General features: G+C 57.5%; 1 protein-coding gene across 1 annotated transcript in view; it reads right to left on the bottom strand.

Annotated features, from left to right (window-relative positions):
- Window positions 1–86: 86 nt before the first annotated feature.
- FER1L5 (fer-1 like family member 5) overlaps window positions 87–13,571 on the bottom strand; it is a 58,115-nt gene continuing 44,630 nt past the window's right edge. Inside the window, exons 26-53 of the mRNA XM_021701227.1 lie at window positions 13,276–13,390; window positions 12,551–12,653; window positions 11,783–11,967; window positions 11,548–11,700; window positions 11,099–11,243; window positions 10,901–10,978; window positions 9,882–10,063; window positions 9,499–9,675; window positions 9,060–9,149; window positions 7,860–8,006; window positions 7,612–7,774; window positions 7,437–7,462; window positions 6,762–6,812; window positions 6,513–6,614; window positions 6,030–6,149; window positions 5,355–5,516; window positions 5,003–5,094; window positions 4,433–4,603; window positions 4,073–4,221; window positions 3,732–3,871; window positions 2,407–2,495; window positions 2,072–2,161; window positions 1,727–1,868; window positions 1,426–1,525; window positions 1,158–1,351; window positions 879–988; window positions 424–568; window positions 87–314 (exon numbers count right to left, since the gene is read on the bottom strand). Of these exons, the coding sequence (XP_021556902.1) occupies window positions 87–314; window positions 424–568; window positions 879–988; window positions 1,158–1,351; window positions 1,426–1,525; window positions 1,727–1,868; window positions 2,072–2,161; window positions 2,407–2,495; window positions 3,732–3,871; window positions 4,073–4,221; window positions 4,433–4,603; window positions 5,003–5,094; window positions 5,355–5,516; window positions 6,030–6,149; window positions 6,513–6,614; window positions 6,762–6,812; window positions 7,437–7,462; window positions 7,612–7,774; window positions 7,860–8,006; window positions 9,060–9,149; window positions 9,499–9,675; window positions 9,882–10,063; window positions 10,901–10,978; window positions 11,099–11,243; window positions 11,548–11,700; window positions 11,783–11,967; window positions 12,551–12,653; window positions 13,276–13,390 (3,649 nt within the window). The remainder of the gene's footprint in view (window positions 315–423; window positions 569–878; window positions 989–1,157; window positions 1,352–1,425; window positions 1,526–1,726; window positions 1,869–2,071; window positions 2,162–2,406; window positions 2,496–3,731; window positions 3,872–4,072; window positions 4,222–4,432; window positions 4,604–5,002; window positions 5,095–5,354; window positions 5,517–6,029; window positions 6,150–6,512; window positions 6,615–6,761; window positions 6,813–7,436; window positions 7,463–7,611; window positions 7,775–7,859; window positions 8,007–9,059; window positions 9,150–9,498; window positions 9,676–9,881; window positions 10,064–10,900; window positions 10,979–11,098; window positions 11,244–11,547; window positions 11,701–11,782; window positions 11,968–12,550; window positions 12,654–13,275; window positions 13,391–13,571) is intronic.

Below are 13,571 nucleotides of genomic sequence, written 5' to 3'. Positions count from 1 at the left end.
CCTAGAAGATAGAAACGAGAACTAGTAGGAAGTGCGAGGGTAGGGCTGATGATGGGCCGGAGAAAAGCCAGGCAGACATGGACCAATTAGTCTTGTGGGGCTGGAAGTTCTGGAAAAATGTCTTGCAGGCGATTCATAGGTTCCTGGAGGAGTTTCAACTCGTGGTCTATTGTAGAACTTAGGTTCTGATGCTGGCTGGTGAGGTTGGCAGAGTGAGGACTGCTGCTGGTTGGGGGATTCATGACATTGGCAGCTATTTTGATGGGAGCATTCAGCCGAAGTTTAGGTTTGATCCAGCTCATGGCCAAGTAGTTCTAGAGAGAATAGGCAACAGTTAGCCTGAGGGAGCAGCTTGAGGCTGTCTCTTCAGTCATCCCAAGAGCAACTAGTGCCTTTGTCCCTGTCCCCAAGGTTGTCACTCACCGGTGCCGAATAGATAAAGTTGAACAGCATAAGTACTATAAAAAATACGATTGCACCGATTATGATTTTGAAGTGGTAGCGTTTCCAGACAACGCGGCAGAAGATTGTCACAGGTGACCGCAACATGAACAAGGTGTTGGGGCGTCTGTCCATGAGCAGAGGAGATGTCAGGGGATGGAGGGCAGAGGGAACCTTCAGGTCAAGTAATCCGCAGCAAAGAGCTTTCTTTTTTTAAAAAGCAACTTCTGCTTGTGTGTCCTCCCCCACCTCCCCCCTTCACCCAGGCCATTCTCTCCTCCTTGTAACTGAGCACTGAGGTGGGGTGCTGGGAAGTAATGACCCCTTGCCACTTGGAGGCCCACCGCTCACCACCCTATGCAAATTGCTGGGCCCGGCAGCTCTGCTTCGTGAATGAGGAGGAAAGATTTGGGGCCTTTGTCCCGCAGGACTCTTACAGGGGAGGATGAAGTGTAGGGTATTGGTTGGGTTCTGATTGGCCTCGCCCTGCTGGCTTGATTAAGGCTTCCTTCTCTGACAGAATCTCCAGCGTCATCTTCACCTTTCCCTAGAAACACCATAGGCGGTGGGAGGCTGAGTTCATCACAGCAGGTGCGAGAACAGTTTCCCAGGGTCCAGAAAGGAAAAGGGATTTAGCTAAGGTCCCCCGAAGTCTGTTAGAGCCAAGTTATGCGGCATAGCACTCCTGTGCAATAGACACCCTCCCCAGCTCCTACCGACATGCGCCATTGGCCACCATCGAGGACCTGGGAAGGCCACCAGCCCGTTACGGTCTTCTTCTTAAAGAGGGAGAAGTGCTTATACTGGAGGAAGTAGGGCCACTTGGAGTCAGTATCCATCATCCTGATGGAGCATAGGTTGGCGTGCCGGGCCGGGAGGGGCATGTCAAACAAATCCAGCTCCAGGACCCCTGAGCCCAAAGAAATGGCGTCAGCAAGAAGGAGCTCCCTGTCCTGTGGTCGTGGGCCCTGTGGCAGATCTCACCTAGGAAGTCATCCGTGGAGAACATGTTATTGTCCCAGATCTGGATGATGAGCCGGGCTGGGAACTTCATCACTGTGGGATCCAGGCTCCATATGTAGTCCTGGAGGATGACAGAAGACCATATGACTGGCCTGTCTCCTTTGAGATTTCCCTCGGCCACCTTAGTAGCCCACCACCCAGCAGTGATGGACTGTCAAGGAGGAAGCTTTCTCCCTGAGGCCACATTCCAAGGGTTCTGGGGCAGCTTGTGGTTCGAGGAGGGGGGGGAGCACAACCACCCCCCCCCCGCAAGGCCTGTTACCTTCTGGCTCTGGACACACATATGCTCAGCTGCCAGGTAATCCATGGTGAAGACGAACCGCCAGTTGAAGTTGCTCTCCCCAGTGAGTGAGTGGTAGTGGATATCCGTCTTCTGCATGTCCTTCTCGAGCCCGACTAACCACCTGGGGCCAAAGGCCTTTCACCTGGGCTTCATGTGTATGGTCCCCATCCCCAAGCTGGAGCCCTGTGGGAAGGGCTCCCCGGGCAGACCACCAGGCACAGGTAGGGGTGAAGAGATGTCACCCCAGGATCGGGGGCCGGGGGCACAGGGAGGGTACGACGGGGGAACTCTGAGGGAATGCTGCCGCCCTGCCCTCTTCCTCACCCTTTGACATAGATGTCGCTCATCCCGGCAGTTAAACTTCTCTTCAGGTCCACTTGGGCAGTCTTCCAGATAATGCAGCGCAGCTCATACCTGCAGCCAACGGACTCTGAGGCTTTGCTGAGGAGTTGCTCCCCGGCTGCAGCCGTGGTACAGGAAGAGGGGGCTGGGGGGCTGCCCTGCGTGCCCACACGAGGCATGCCCAATTTGGGGGGATGCAGGGGAAGGAAGGTCCCAGGATTCCCAGGAGAGGGTAAGAATTGCTGCACACTAGCATGTGAGCACACCCATGGCCCGCGCCTGGGAAAGTGCAGTGACGGATGTGGAAGGTCACTCACCTTTTAGGCTTTCTGGGCTTGATGTTGACTGGGGGGCCAGGAGGCCCAAGCTTCTTGGGGAAGATGTCCACCCACATTTGCACCTTTCCCTAGAGTGGAAATGGCCAGTTGGGCGTTGCCAACCTCTGTTCTCAGCATGCTGGCCTGGGAGCCTGGACCCAGGTTCTGAGATCTGTTGAGGGGGGTCCACCCCCCCACCCCCCCCCGCCTCACTGGAGGGTGGGTTAAGGAGGTATCGGTGAGGTGGAGTGCACTTCAGACAGGAAGTCTGGCAACCACCCACCAGCTTCCCTTTTTTCTCGTGTTGGCTGAAGAAGCGTACAGGGTAAGGTGGGCTGTGTATGATGGCTTCAAGACTGATGGCCATGGCGCTGGGATATCACTTGTGACTGGGGTCTGGAGGCTGAATACCCTTTAGCAGGCCATGCTAGACTGCCTCTCTGGACAGGGCTCCACAGTAGGGTTGGGGCTTCATTTCTTAACCAGCTTAGTGGTCCCGAGTAAGAGTGAACTAGGTGACCAGTCCAAATGTCTAGGTTGCTGTATGTTGTGGAAGCCTATCCTAAGGACATTAAGCTGTGCACCAAGTGCAGAGGTCTAAGAAAGGAGGGATGCAAATGGTGAGAAAAAGGAAGACAAAAAAATAAGAGAAAAAGGAAAAAGAAAAAAATAAAAAATAAATAAAAGAATAAAAGAGTAGAACTACCAACATTGGAAGATAGACAAATATATTCTCTCAAACCGTCTGACCTCGTTTTATCCTTTTGAAGTTGACCCCATTTAAGAAAACAGGTTTAATGAGAATGGTTTAGAAAGTGCTCAGCAGAGAACTGTCTGGAATGTGGTATCAGCTTGAGAAGTTTGGAGAGTGAGATGAGCCCTTCTGGTGGCTGGAGGGTAGATAATTAGGGTGCCTGTGGGGATTTTTATCCCTCTGTTTGGGGTTCCTTGCCATGGAGAAAACACAGCGTGCAATTAACAGGCCAGCCAGGGTTGTAACGTCTGCACATCTGACCCCCGGTGCTACCTCCCGGGCCTCCCTTGGGACAGCCCAAGGCGGCATGGGCGCGGCTGGTAGGATGCCTTAGCCCTTCCACCAACTGCTGCATGGCCCAGGTTTCTTGTAGATGACTTTTCCAGCTCTGAATCTCTCCCTTCTAGGAGACATCGTTAGAACTTCCCACTTTGAACATGTGCAGAACATGCTGGGCTTCTGTGCATGTACATGTGTGAATGCGTGGCCTCCTCGTCCCCTCTCTGTCATGGGCTGTGTCCTGGATGGCTGGGCTCCCTTGTCTCCCGCCCCAGCCCCTCCGGTCTTCTACCTGGTCGATGCCTGGCTGGCTGTTGCTGTACAGAGTGCGGGTCTCCACATGCTCAGGGACCAGCCCCTGGGTGTGCAGGAGGTACAGTGCAAGGCGTTCTTTCTTAGGTCCCAAATAATGAACAGGAGGGGGCATGGGCTCTAGATGGAAGGAGGTGGAAGGAGGCGATCACAACGTCATTAGCCTTCCCATCTCCCAGGCAGGTGCCCTCCCCACCCCTCCCTCCAGCCTGGACAGTGGGCGTGGTTGCCCTGTATAGGAGGAAAGGGCAAAATGGGGCAGGTGCCGTCTGGTTTCAGAGGCCTGGATCTGTGTCTTCTGGCAGGTGCTGTACTTCTCACCAAAGCTTTGCAGTTTGAATTTTTTCCCATTGTAAAAAACAGTGTCCTCCTCAGGACTGAACAGAGGCGGAGGCAGCCCTTTCTGTTTGGCATGGCGTTCCAAGAGGAAGCTTGGGGTCATCTGATCCCGCCACCTAAAGGGCCCTGCGCTGTGGAATTAAGGGAGAGGAAAAGGTGAGAAGGTTTGTGTCCTAGAGAACATTCTGCTTTGAGCTGCAGGATGAGCAGTGGTGGGGGCATGAGTGGAGCCAGGTTTGGGCCCTGGTTCCCCAGCCCGGATACAAGTCTCCCCCCAAGGGAGCTGGGGCCTCCCTCCTCCACCCCTCCCCTACTCTCTTGCCCGGCCTCAGGTCCACTCACTAGCAGTAGGATTTGGAGAGCCCACAACGGGCTCCAAAGCCAGACAGGAGTCGGTTTTCGAGGTCAATGACTGTGGTTCCAATCTTATCATCAGGTGAGAACAGGTCAAAGTCATATAGCTGGATCTCTAGGTCCTTCTCCAGGGGGATGGTGCAGCTCAGTTCAAACATACTGGGGGTGAGGATGTTGGAGACTGCAGAGTCTGCGGACCATGCTATCTGCAGGCCTCCCTGTCCAGCTTCTCAGCCCCTCGTTTGGTCATGGTGAATATGGAGAACAGAGCCTGGGGTGGCTGTCACCTGCTAAGAACTATCCCCCAGGGTTGGCTAGAAATAACTTGGCAGGCCTGGCTTGTGGGACCCTGAACTCCTTTCCCAGGCGAAGCGTTTGAGAGGGAGGGTAGAACTGACCACCCTTCCATCTGTCAAGCCCCGAGAGTGTGTGAGACCCCATGCTAGGAAGTCAGAGGTTAGAAAGAAATGGAAGAAGTCTTCGCCTTTTGGACCTTACTCCTAGCACAGCGTGGGAGGGTGTGGTGAAGTGGGATTGGGTAAAGTTGGGGCAGCTCACATGCCGAAGATGGGATTCAGAGTGTTGGGCTGGTACTTGTCCCGGTTGCCCATCTTTGTCTGTCCCAGTTTCAGGATCACATAAGGGTCACACTGAGGTTCAGTCATAGTGAGGGAGAGGTGACAGGAAATGGAGAGTCAGTCCAGGTTGGTTGGGGAGGGTGGGGGAGGGGCAGAAATGAGCCCCTGGCAGCAGAGGGAGCCTGTGGGGAGGTGGCCGTCTGGGTATCTGGCTGGGTATCCGTAGCCTGAGGGAGCTCCAGGATCCTGGGGTTTGACATGAATTGTGGGAGGCACCTGGGCTGGGCAGGCCCGGAGATGATGAATACCACGGGGTTGGGGCTGCTCGTTACCAGGCCATTGGAATCTTGGGGCTGCAGGTTGATGGCTCGGACCATGTACACGCGCACCAAGCACTCCTGGGGGAAGTCCTCTTTCTCGCGCCAAACCAAGAACTGGCGGGGGGGCTTGGGGGCTTTTGGATCCTCAGGAAAGGGGTAGACGCGGAAAAGGCCCTGTGTGTGTGTTGGGGAGGGAAGATGTTGGCAGCGCAGGCCCAGCCCTGCAGGAGGTGCCCCTGGCCCAAGTTCAGGAGAGAGTGGCCTGCACTGAGGATGGGAGAGAGGGGTGCAGCAGAGATGCTCTGCGGGGACAGCAGGTTTAGGAGGGATGTTGGGCAAACAACTGCGGTGGTTAGGTGAGTTTCCAGTTTCTGCTGATGCAGACTCTCATTCCACCCCCGTCCATCCCTTCAGGTTGGAACTTGTTCTCTAAGGCTCTTGGGCCTTGGGAGACCAGTGTAGGCCTGAGCTGGAGTGAGAAGGCCCCTGCCCATCCCGTGTAAGGGGGGAGGTCACTCTGAACCCCTGCATCGGTCAGCCTCTGGTCCCCTGCTCCCCAAAATGGTTTTCAAGCCCTCCCTACCCCATCTGCACCATGAGCATAGAGAGCCAGGGCTTTTATGAGAGTCTTCTGGGGACAGAAGGGGCACGGGAGACGGTGGCAGCTCTGCGGGGGTGAACACGCACCTTGAACTCCCCTACCACAGGGCTGTCCAACTTGGGCTCTTCCTGGTAGAGTTTGAAGGTCTGGCAGAAGTCCTGCAGGCCTTCAAAGGCAGGCACAGCCTCCAGCTCACAGTCATACACCTGCGGGGGTGTGTGTGGGGCCCAAGCCGGTGGGGAGAGCAGGCATGGGCTCAGCCAGAGGGAGGGACTGTTCCTGCTGTCAGGGGGTTGAGGGACCACCAGTTCCCAGGTCTTGCTTTGAAGCGTCTGCCTGCTCAGTGGCCCCAGGGTCAGCACTGCTTGCAGCAGATGGGGCAGCCCTGGTTCCCAAAAGGGCATGTCTGGTGGAGGTGTGGCCTGGAGTCTTGGGGAGATGAGGAGGCAACTACCCCCCACCCCCCACCCCAGTCGCTTCTAGAGGCATCAGGGTGAGGTCTGCTCATCTCCCCCAGCAGATTTTATTCTGTGTTTCTTAGCAATCTCCCCTCCTAGAGGCCTCCAAACCTGCAGGGTATGGTAGTCTTTGTACTTGTACTGCAGGGACTTAGCATCTCCCGTGGCCCAGAACAGCTTGCTCCACCAGTCCACTTCATGCTCGTATTCATCCTGGCAGGGAAGGTCATTCTGGCCCTCGGGGAGAAGGCACAGTAGCCCTCCCCCTCCCGGGGTCATGCTGGCCCCCCCCCCCCCCCCAACACCTCCCTGAACTGCCTGGAGTTGTTCCTTATTCCCCGAGGGCTGAGCCTACATCACCTGGGCTTTGCTGGGATTGGACCAGAACTTTTCATAGAGGTAATCTAGGAACTGAAAAATGAGAGCAGGAGAGCAGGGTGAGGCGATGTGCTGACCTAGCCTGCTCACCATCTCTGAACCCCCAGGAGAAAGGGATGGAGGGCAGGGCTTCCTTTCCTGGTTCCCTTGCTCTTCACAGAGCCCTTTCAATTCGGGATCAGCACACATGGGATTAGGAAGCAGAAGGAGGCTAAACTTAGTTCTTACCCTCCTTGCACACAGCTACAGAAATGCAGAACCTCAGGCCCCACCCCAGGCCTACTAAATCAGAACCTGCTTTTGCTCAAGATGTCCCCAGGATTCCTGTGCATTCCAGTTGGACAAGTGCTGCTCTCAAGGAGTAGTTCTGAACCTTGGAAACACTGGAATCACCAGAGAGAGGTGGGGGCTTGGAAATACTGCTGATTCCCCGGCAATCCCGATGCGATTGGTCAGTGGCCTGGCCATCAGGATTTCTTTAAACTCTCAGACAGTTCCAATGTGCAGTCCGGGTGGAGAATCACGGCTTTAGCGTTCTCGTGTACACCGGGAGCTCACACATCAGAACTCTGCTTCATCTCCACCCCTCCTCAGGCACAAGGGTTGTCTCCTGTAAATGGCGTGGGAGAAGGTGGAGACCCTGAGCCCTTTACTCACCTTCTGGTACTTGTTCACAGACAGCACTGTGTGGACAAAGAGCAATCATGAGTCTCAGGAGAGGGAGAAGAGAGAGGAGGAGGGCCACCAGCCCGCAGGGCAGCCAGGGCCGCCCCCGCTCCCAGTGCCAGCAAGAAGGTGAGGCCCGGGGAAGGGCAGGGAGAAAGGGCCGTACTTGGAAGCTGTGGAGGCATGTAGTCCTTAGCCCAGGGGTCACAGAAGTAGGGTTGTAGGGAGTGGATGTTGGCCTGACCCACCACGGTTTGCTGGCCGAAGTCCTGATTGTCCACCACCTTCAACGTGAGGGGTGGCGCGTAGGTCTCCTCCATAGGCATGAACTGCAGCCCCGAGGAGAGGCGGAGCGTGAGGCCTCCCAGGAGGAAAGGGCTGCCCCAGCCCCTGCTCTGCCCTTGGCTGCCTTACCAGTGTGAGGAAGAGGACTGACTGGGCGAAGTTAGGGTTGGTCTGGAAGTCCTTGATGGGCTCTGTCTGCAGGGACTCTTCCCAGCATTCTACCAGGAGCTGGGGGGAACGCACCTGCTTCATGTTCCGAAGGCCCCAGACCAGAATCTGCCGGAACAGAGGAGAGTAGGGCAAGGGGCAGCTGGGGCCTCTGTAATGGGGTGCTGGCCAGAGTGAGGGGGCTGTCCTGGGAGTGATGGTGCATCAGGGAGCATCCAGGGCCAGGGAAGGAGCTGGATGAAGTCAGAGTCTGAAGGCTAGCACAGGTCTCCTGTCCTGTGAGGGAATCAATGCTTGTCCCCAAGGCCTCCATGACAGAGTGCCCTCTGGCTACTGTGAATATCCTTCACTGGCCTCCAGAGCCCCTGAGGCATTGCCCTTCCTCCCCTGCTGCTTTGTCCGGCCTGCGGTCTTCAGGAGGGAGTTCCTGAGGCTGATTGCCTCGAAGGCCCACAGATGTAGGGGGTGCCCCAGATTTCTTGGGCATTCCTGTTGCTATCTAGCTCATTGGTGACTTGGATCCCATAGAACTCCATGGTCATTCAGTGCTCTCAACAGATAGACGCTGGGCACCCCAGGAAATGTCCATGTTCTTACAGAGGCCTGTTTGGGGGACCAGAGTGGGGTTACCTGATCTTAGGGGGCATCTCCAGAGCCAGGAGGACCTGACCATCTTTTGCTCTTTGCCAGATTTGTGGCAGAGCACAGAGGTTCGATATGGGGACCTCCAGCCTACAGTCAAAAGATAGGTGAGAAACATCCTGGCATTTGGAGTCAGGCGGGGCCGGGCCCAGATTCTGGCGCTGCCACTTATCCCTGTGTCACAGTGCCTGGGCTAGCTTGTCTCTGAGTCTCAAGTTTTCTTGTCTGAAAAATGGCCCCCACTGCAGAGGGGCAGCGAGGGGCTCAGGTGAGAGCCCGAACACTGAAGCCCTTGGTCTATGACCCACCACGGAGCTCTGCATTTAAGACAGTTACTCTATCAGAGCTTCTGCTCTTTATGTCTCTGCTGTCTCCCTCCATCTCTCAGACATTATCTTCCTGGGGTCTGAGCTTTGGATCAGGTAGTCAGGAGGGCCCAAGGAGAGTCCGCAGAGAGAGCCCCGTGGCGCCCGACTGCTTTGGAGGGTGCCCGCCCTCCCCGCCCCCCGCCATCATCACCTCCACAGCCATTTTCTTTAGCGTGGGCTGGATGCTCTTGGGGAGCGTGTAGACTCCATTCTTCCACGGAACACTTAAGATTGGCGGTCTCTCTTTGACACTCTGAAGGGGTGAGGTGGGAGAGCAGGGAGCATGAGGCCCTAGTGGGCTCGTCCTCCTACTCCCCACCCCCAAATCAAGTCCCTAGCAGGGCTCCAGGGAGGAGGCTCCGGAGCCCTGCGGGCGGCAGCAGGCAGGGCGGTTAGGGAGAGCTTGGGCAGGCCGGCATCCCCAAGGCCAGTGTGCCGGCTCCCAGGCCCCAGGCCTTCCCTGAGGGGATGGAGTTGGGGACTGCTGCTGGTGGGAGCTTGAGGCAGGGGAGTGGGGCAGGGCGGCACCCCCCCCCCCCCCCCCCCCCCCCCCCGCCCCCCGCCCCCAGCACCGCAGCCGCCAGCCGGGCCTTCCCTCCCGGTACCTCAGTCTCGAGGATCAGCTCACAGGACACCAGGATCTCGCCTTCTTTCTCCCCTAGCAATTTTACAAGGGGGTGCCACCTCAGAGGGGGCAGGGTCCGTGTTTGGACATCCAGCCAGACCACCGGGGACCACGTGCTCCGGGCCCACAAGCTCTCCTTTCCCTGTAGGGAAGGGGAAGTTCACCAGACACGGAGGCCAAGCTGGCAGGGTCCTGGCCCCTCCCCTGGGATGCTGACAGCTCTCAGATACAGGCTGGCATTTATGTCGGCGTGATGCTCTCTGTGAATCAGGCCCCACTGGAGCACTTGTGGTGTATTCTCCTCTAAAATAAAAACTCAGCCACTCTGCCCGCTCCAGCCCGCTGTACCTGGGAATCCTGCTGCCACAGTTCCAACACCACGAGTGGTGGGCTTGCTTTGGTGTCTTCGGGGTTCTCGTACAGAAGAAGGTGCTGGAAAATGAGCGTCTGGGCCCACGTGGGGGCCGCAGAGCTCTTCAGGGTTTGGGTGCACTGGCTATGGTTCAAGAAGACCAACCGAATGAAGGGCACTGGGGGGTGGGCAGAAGGAGAGGAGAGGGTCCTGCCACTGAGCTATCAAGCGAGGCGCTCCCCCCGGCAGCTGCCACCAACCACTGGACCAGAGATCCAGGCAAGCCCAGGCTGGGCAACCACAGCCACTGCCCAGAAGGCCACCTCAGTGCAAGCTGCAGGCCAACGGCCGTGGGACCATTGGTTCCATCCACATCTCTCTGACACCACCTGGTTGAGGTCTGGGGGTCCCAGGGGTGGAGGCCCCAGGGCTCCTCTGGAGGAGTTCTGAGGAGCAGCTACACATGCCTGCCCTTCCACAGCATCAGCGAGTGGCTGTGACACACAAGTGTCAGGGGACATCATGTGGCCTTCTCAATGTGGACGCTGACGCCCAGTGGACACAGCTCCCGGCAGACACCCGCTGCCGTGGCTCGGAGCCTCATCCGGCCACCTGCTCCTTACAAACAGGGCTACCCATAGGAGCACACGACTCTCCTAAAACCTTCATGGGCCCTCCTCTCCACCTCTCATCTTCTGACACAAGGGACATGCGGTCCCAGTGTGTGTCACCGTTTCTTTTGTCTTCCTGTCTCATCAGTACTCTGCCAGAAAACTTCTTCCCTCTTCACCGCCAGGGTGAAGCCTCCCCAACTCCCCCTTCTTGATTCCACAGTGTTGGGCACACATCTCAGGAACAGCCCTGCCTTATACTCCTTGATTTTATCTTTTCCCCAAGCCAGGGCCCTGAGGGGCTGGGGAGAGGGGCCTGCATGCTTGCACCCCCTTCCTTGTCATATTCTTTATGCTGCTGGGGTCCCCAGGGGTTTGGGCAGAAAGGGGTGCCTGTTGCCTACCCTGGAATGTCTGGATCTGGTTGGACATTAGGTTCCGGGCCTGGTAGATGTAGCAGAAAAGCTGGTAGTAGTGGGGCTCTGGGTAAGAGAGGAGCCTCGTCCATCAGTTGCCCCCAGAATCCCCACACTGGCCCCTCCCCACAGCCTGCCCTCAGATGCAGGGTCTCTGGGGCCACCAAGCAGACTCTCAAAGCTTACTGTTGAAGATGCAGTAGATGAAGGGTAGGTCATGTAGCTGGGTTTCCTCTGGGGCAGGCCTCCAGGAGCTCCTGATCGTTTTGTCTGGAGCCTGTGTTAGCCTCAAATTCTCTTCCTTCCTAGCCTGCTCTTTCAGATCCATACCCTGTGCCCAGAACATTCTCCCGGAGGCTCTTGCGTGCTTTTCTTGTCTCCGCTAGTGCAGGCCCAGGTCACCTTCCCTGGGTCCCCTGGGACCCCCAGACCTCAACCAGGTGGTTTCAGAGAGATGTGGATGGAACCAATGGTCCCACGGCCTGAGGGTGTGGATCTGGGGCACACCCCCCCCATCCCTCAACCATCAGTGCCCCAACCAGGGGTGTCTCCTGCTGTCTGCCACCCCGCAGCTGGGCCCTGGCTCTGGGAGGTGGGGTTGCAAGGAGGAGTCCCCTAGACCATGGAGGCTTTACCAAGGATCCCTCCAGGAGGAATATGGGTGCAACGCCCTTGTCCTTGTTCAGGACCATCCTGCGGTGCCAGCAGCGGCGGCGGAACCGGCTCTGGGGCTGAGGGTTCAGGTGGAACTTGGAGCCGAAGGTGCCATACTCCCAGCCCTCCTCCTCCTTGGCTGGGCTGGGGTGGTGCTGCGGGGAGGGGAGCAGAATGTCACCCTCCCACCATGGCACGGGCTGGGGGTGGGGGGACCCAGCCAGGCAGTCCTCTCACCAGCTGCAGGAAGGAGAGGGTCTCCTGCTCCAGGCTCAGCTTCCCATGGTTCCGGCAGCGCAAACGCACCCAGCGCCGCCGGCGGCACGAGTAGTAAGTCTTCTCCACTGAGTTCCAGACCCGGGGTTGGCCCGACGGCTCAATCCGCACTCCGTACTCCCAGCCTGCAGAGGCAGGGCCACGGCCTGTGGGTGCCCAGGTGCCCACGGGCTGGGAGGTGTGGACAGGCCTGAGAGATGGGCCCCAGAAGGCAGGCTAAAGGGGAAATGCTTTCCCTCACGTCCAGGTGTCTCAGGCCCTGAGTTGTGGAAAGGACGGTGTGCTCACGAGGGTGGCTTGGGCCCAACCACCCATCTTACACATGAGGAAGGCGGGGCTCAGAGACGTCCTGTGACCCACACAAGGTCACACAGCCCATATATAGCAGACTCAACGTCTTGAGCCCAGGTCTTCGGACTTCCAGCCCATCACTCCTTCCCTGGAGCTACTACCTCAGGGGAACCCAGGCTCCGTGACCATTTCCCCCTTTTCTAGAAAGTGCTCAGGAGGCACTTACCACCTGCCCGGTCTGAAAACTGGGGCCCATGTCTATAGAAAGGGTGGAGACCCCACTGTCCAGAGGCTGGGCAACCCCTGGAAATTCAGGCCCATCCCACCTGAGAGCTTGGTTGCTTTGAGGCTGTGGGAAGTGTCAGTCCCTGGCAGCTCCAGGGCCTCCTTCCCTCAGCCTGTGACCAGAGGACTGACCCTCACTGTCCACCGCGTGGTTCAGCTCCACGACCCAGTTCTCCTTAACGTGCCAGCCTTGGGGGCACTTCACATTCTCCCGGGCCTCCACGGGCTCTCCGTTCTGAGGGTGGATAGACAGGGCAGGCCGGGGGCATCTGAGCTGGGAGGCCACCTTCACTCATCTACCGTGGCCATGGTGCCTCCCTACTCGGTGGGGAGTCTGCTTCTCCCTCTCCCTCCGTCCTCCCCCACCCGTGCTCTCTCGCGCGCGCGCACTCTCTCTCAAATAAATAAATAAAATCTTTAAAAAAAAAGATAAAATGAAACAAAATCCAAAGTTCAGTTCCTCAGTCCCACAAGTACATTTCAAGTACTCGATAGGGGGACAGTGCAGACACAGAACATTTCCATCATCACAGAAAGTTCTCTCAGACGGTGTGGGCCTAGACTAGCCCCAGACATTCTCTCCTTCTGGGTGAGCACTACCTTTGGAAGAAGCCTAGGAAGGAAACACTGCCCCCCTACGTTGTTCCTTACAGTCTCGGAAGGCACCTCTACCTGCTGTCTGAGGATACTAACGCCATCAGTGCGCACTCAGGCTCCCGCGCGGTGTGTGGGGGCAGGGCTCAGAGGGTAACCCTTGGTCTGGTGCTCTTCCCACGGACAACCCAGCTTGCAGGGCACCCACCTGCGTGCACTGCTTGTTCCCCCCCTCCCCCGAGGCAGCTTTAGCCCCTGCTCACCACATCCGTGTTCGGGATGGCTGCCCGCACCCAGGCCCCCGTGGTGTCTCGACGCTGGTTCTCATACACCTCCTCTAGCACCTGGCTCTTGTTGATGTCTACGTCCAGGAGGAGTCTGGGGGCAGTGAGACCCCAAGTTTCCAGCACATCTCCCCAAACTTCCAGGCTCCCGGGTCGTCCTCTGCTGGCCCAGTGTTCCCCTACCTGGCAGCCCCACCTGCTCTGGGCAAGGCTGGGCAGTGGGGCTTGGCATCCAGGGCAGTGTGGTGGGCAGGGCCCTTCGTCTTGGGCACCCC

This window comes from Neomonachus schauinslandi, chromosome 10 (genome assembly GCF_002201575.2).
Source record: "Neomonachus schauinslandi chromosome 10, ASM220157v2, whole genome shotgun sequence".
NCBI classification, from domain to species: Eukaryota; Metazoa; Chordata; class Mammalia; order Carnivora; family Phocidae; genus Neomonachus; species Neomonachus schauinslandi.
Note: the sequence above shows the minus strand (reverse complement) of the source record. Positions and strands in the feature narration are given on the sequence as shown.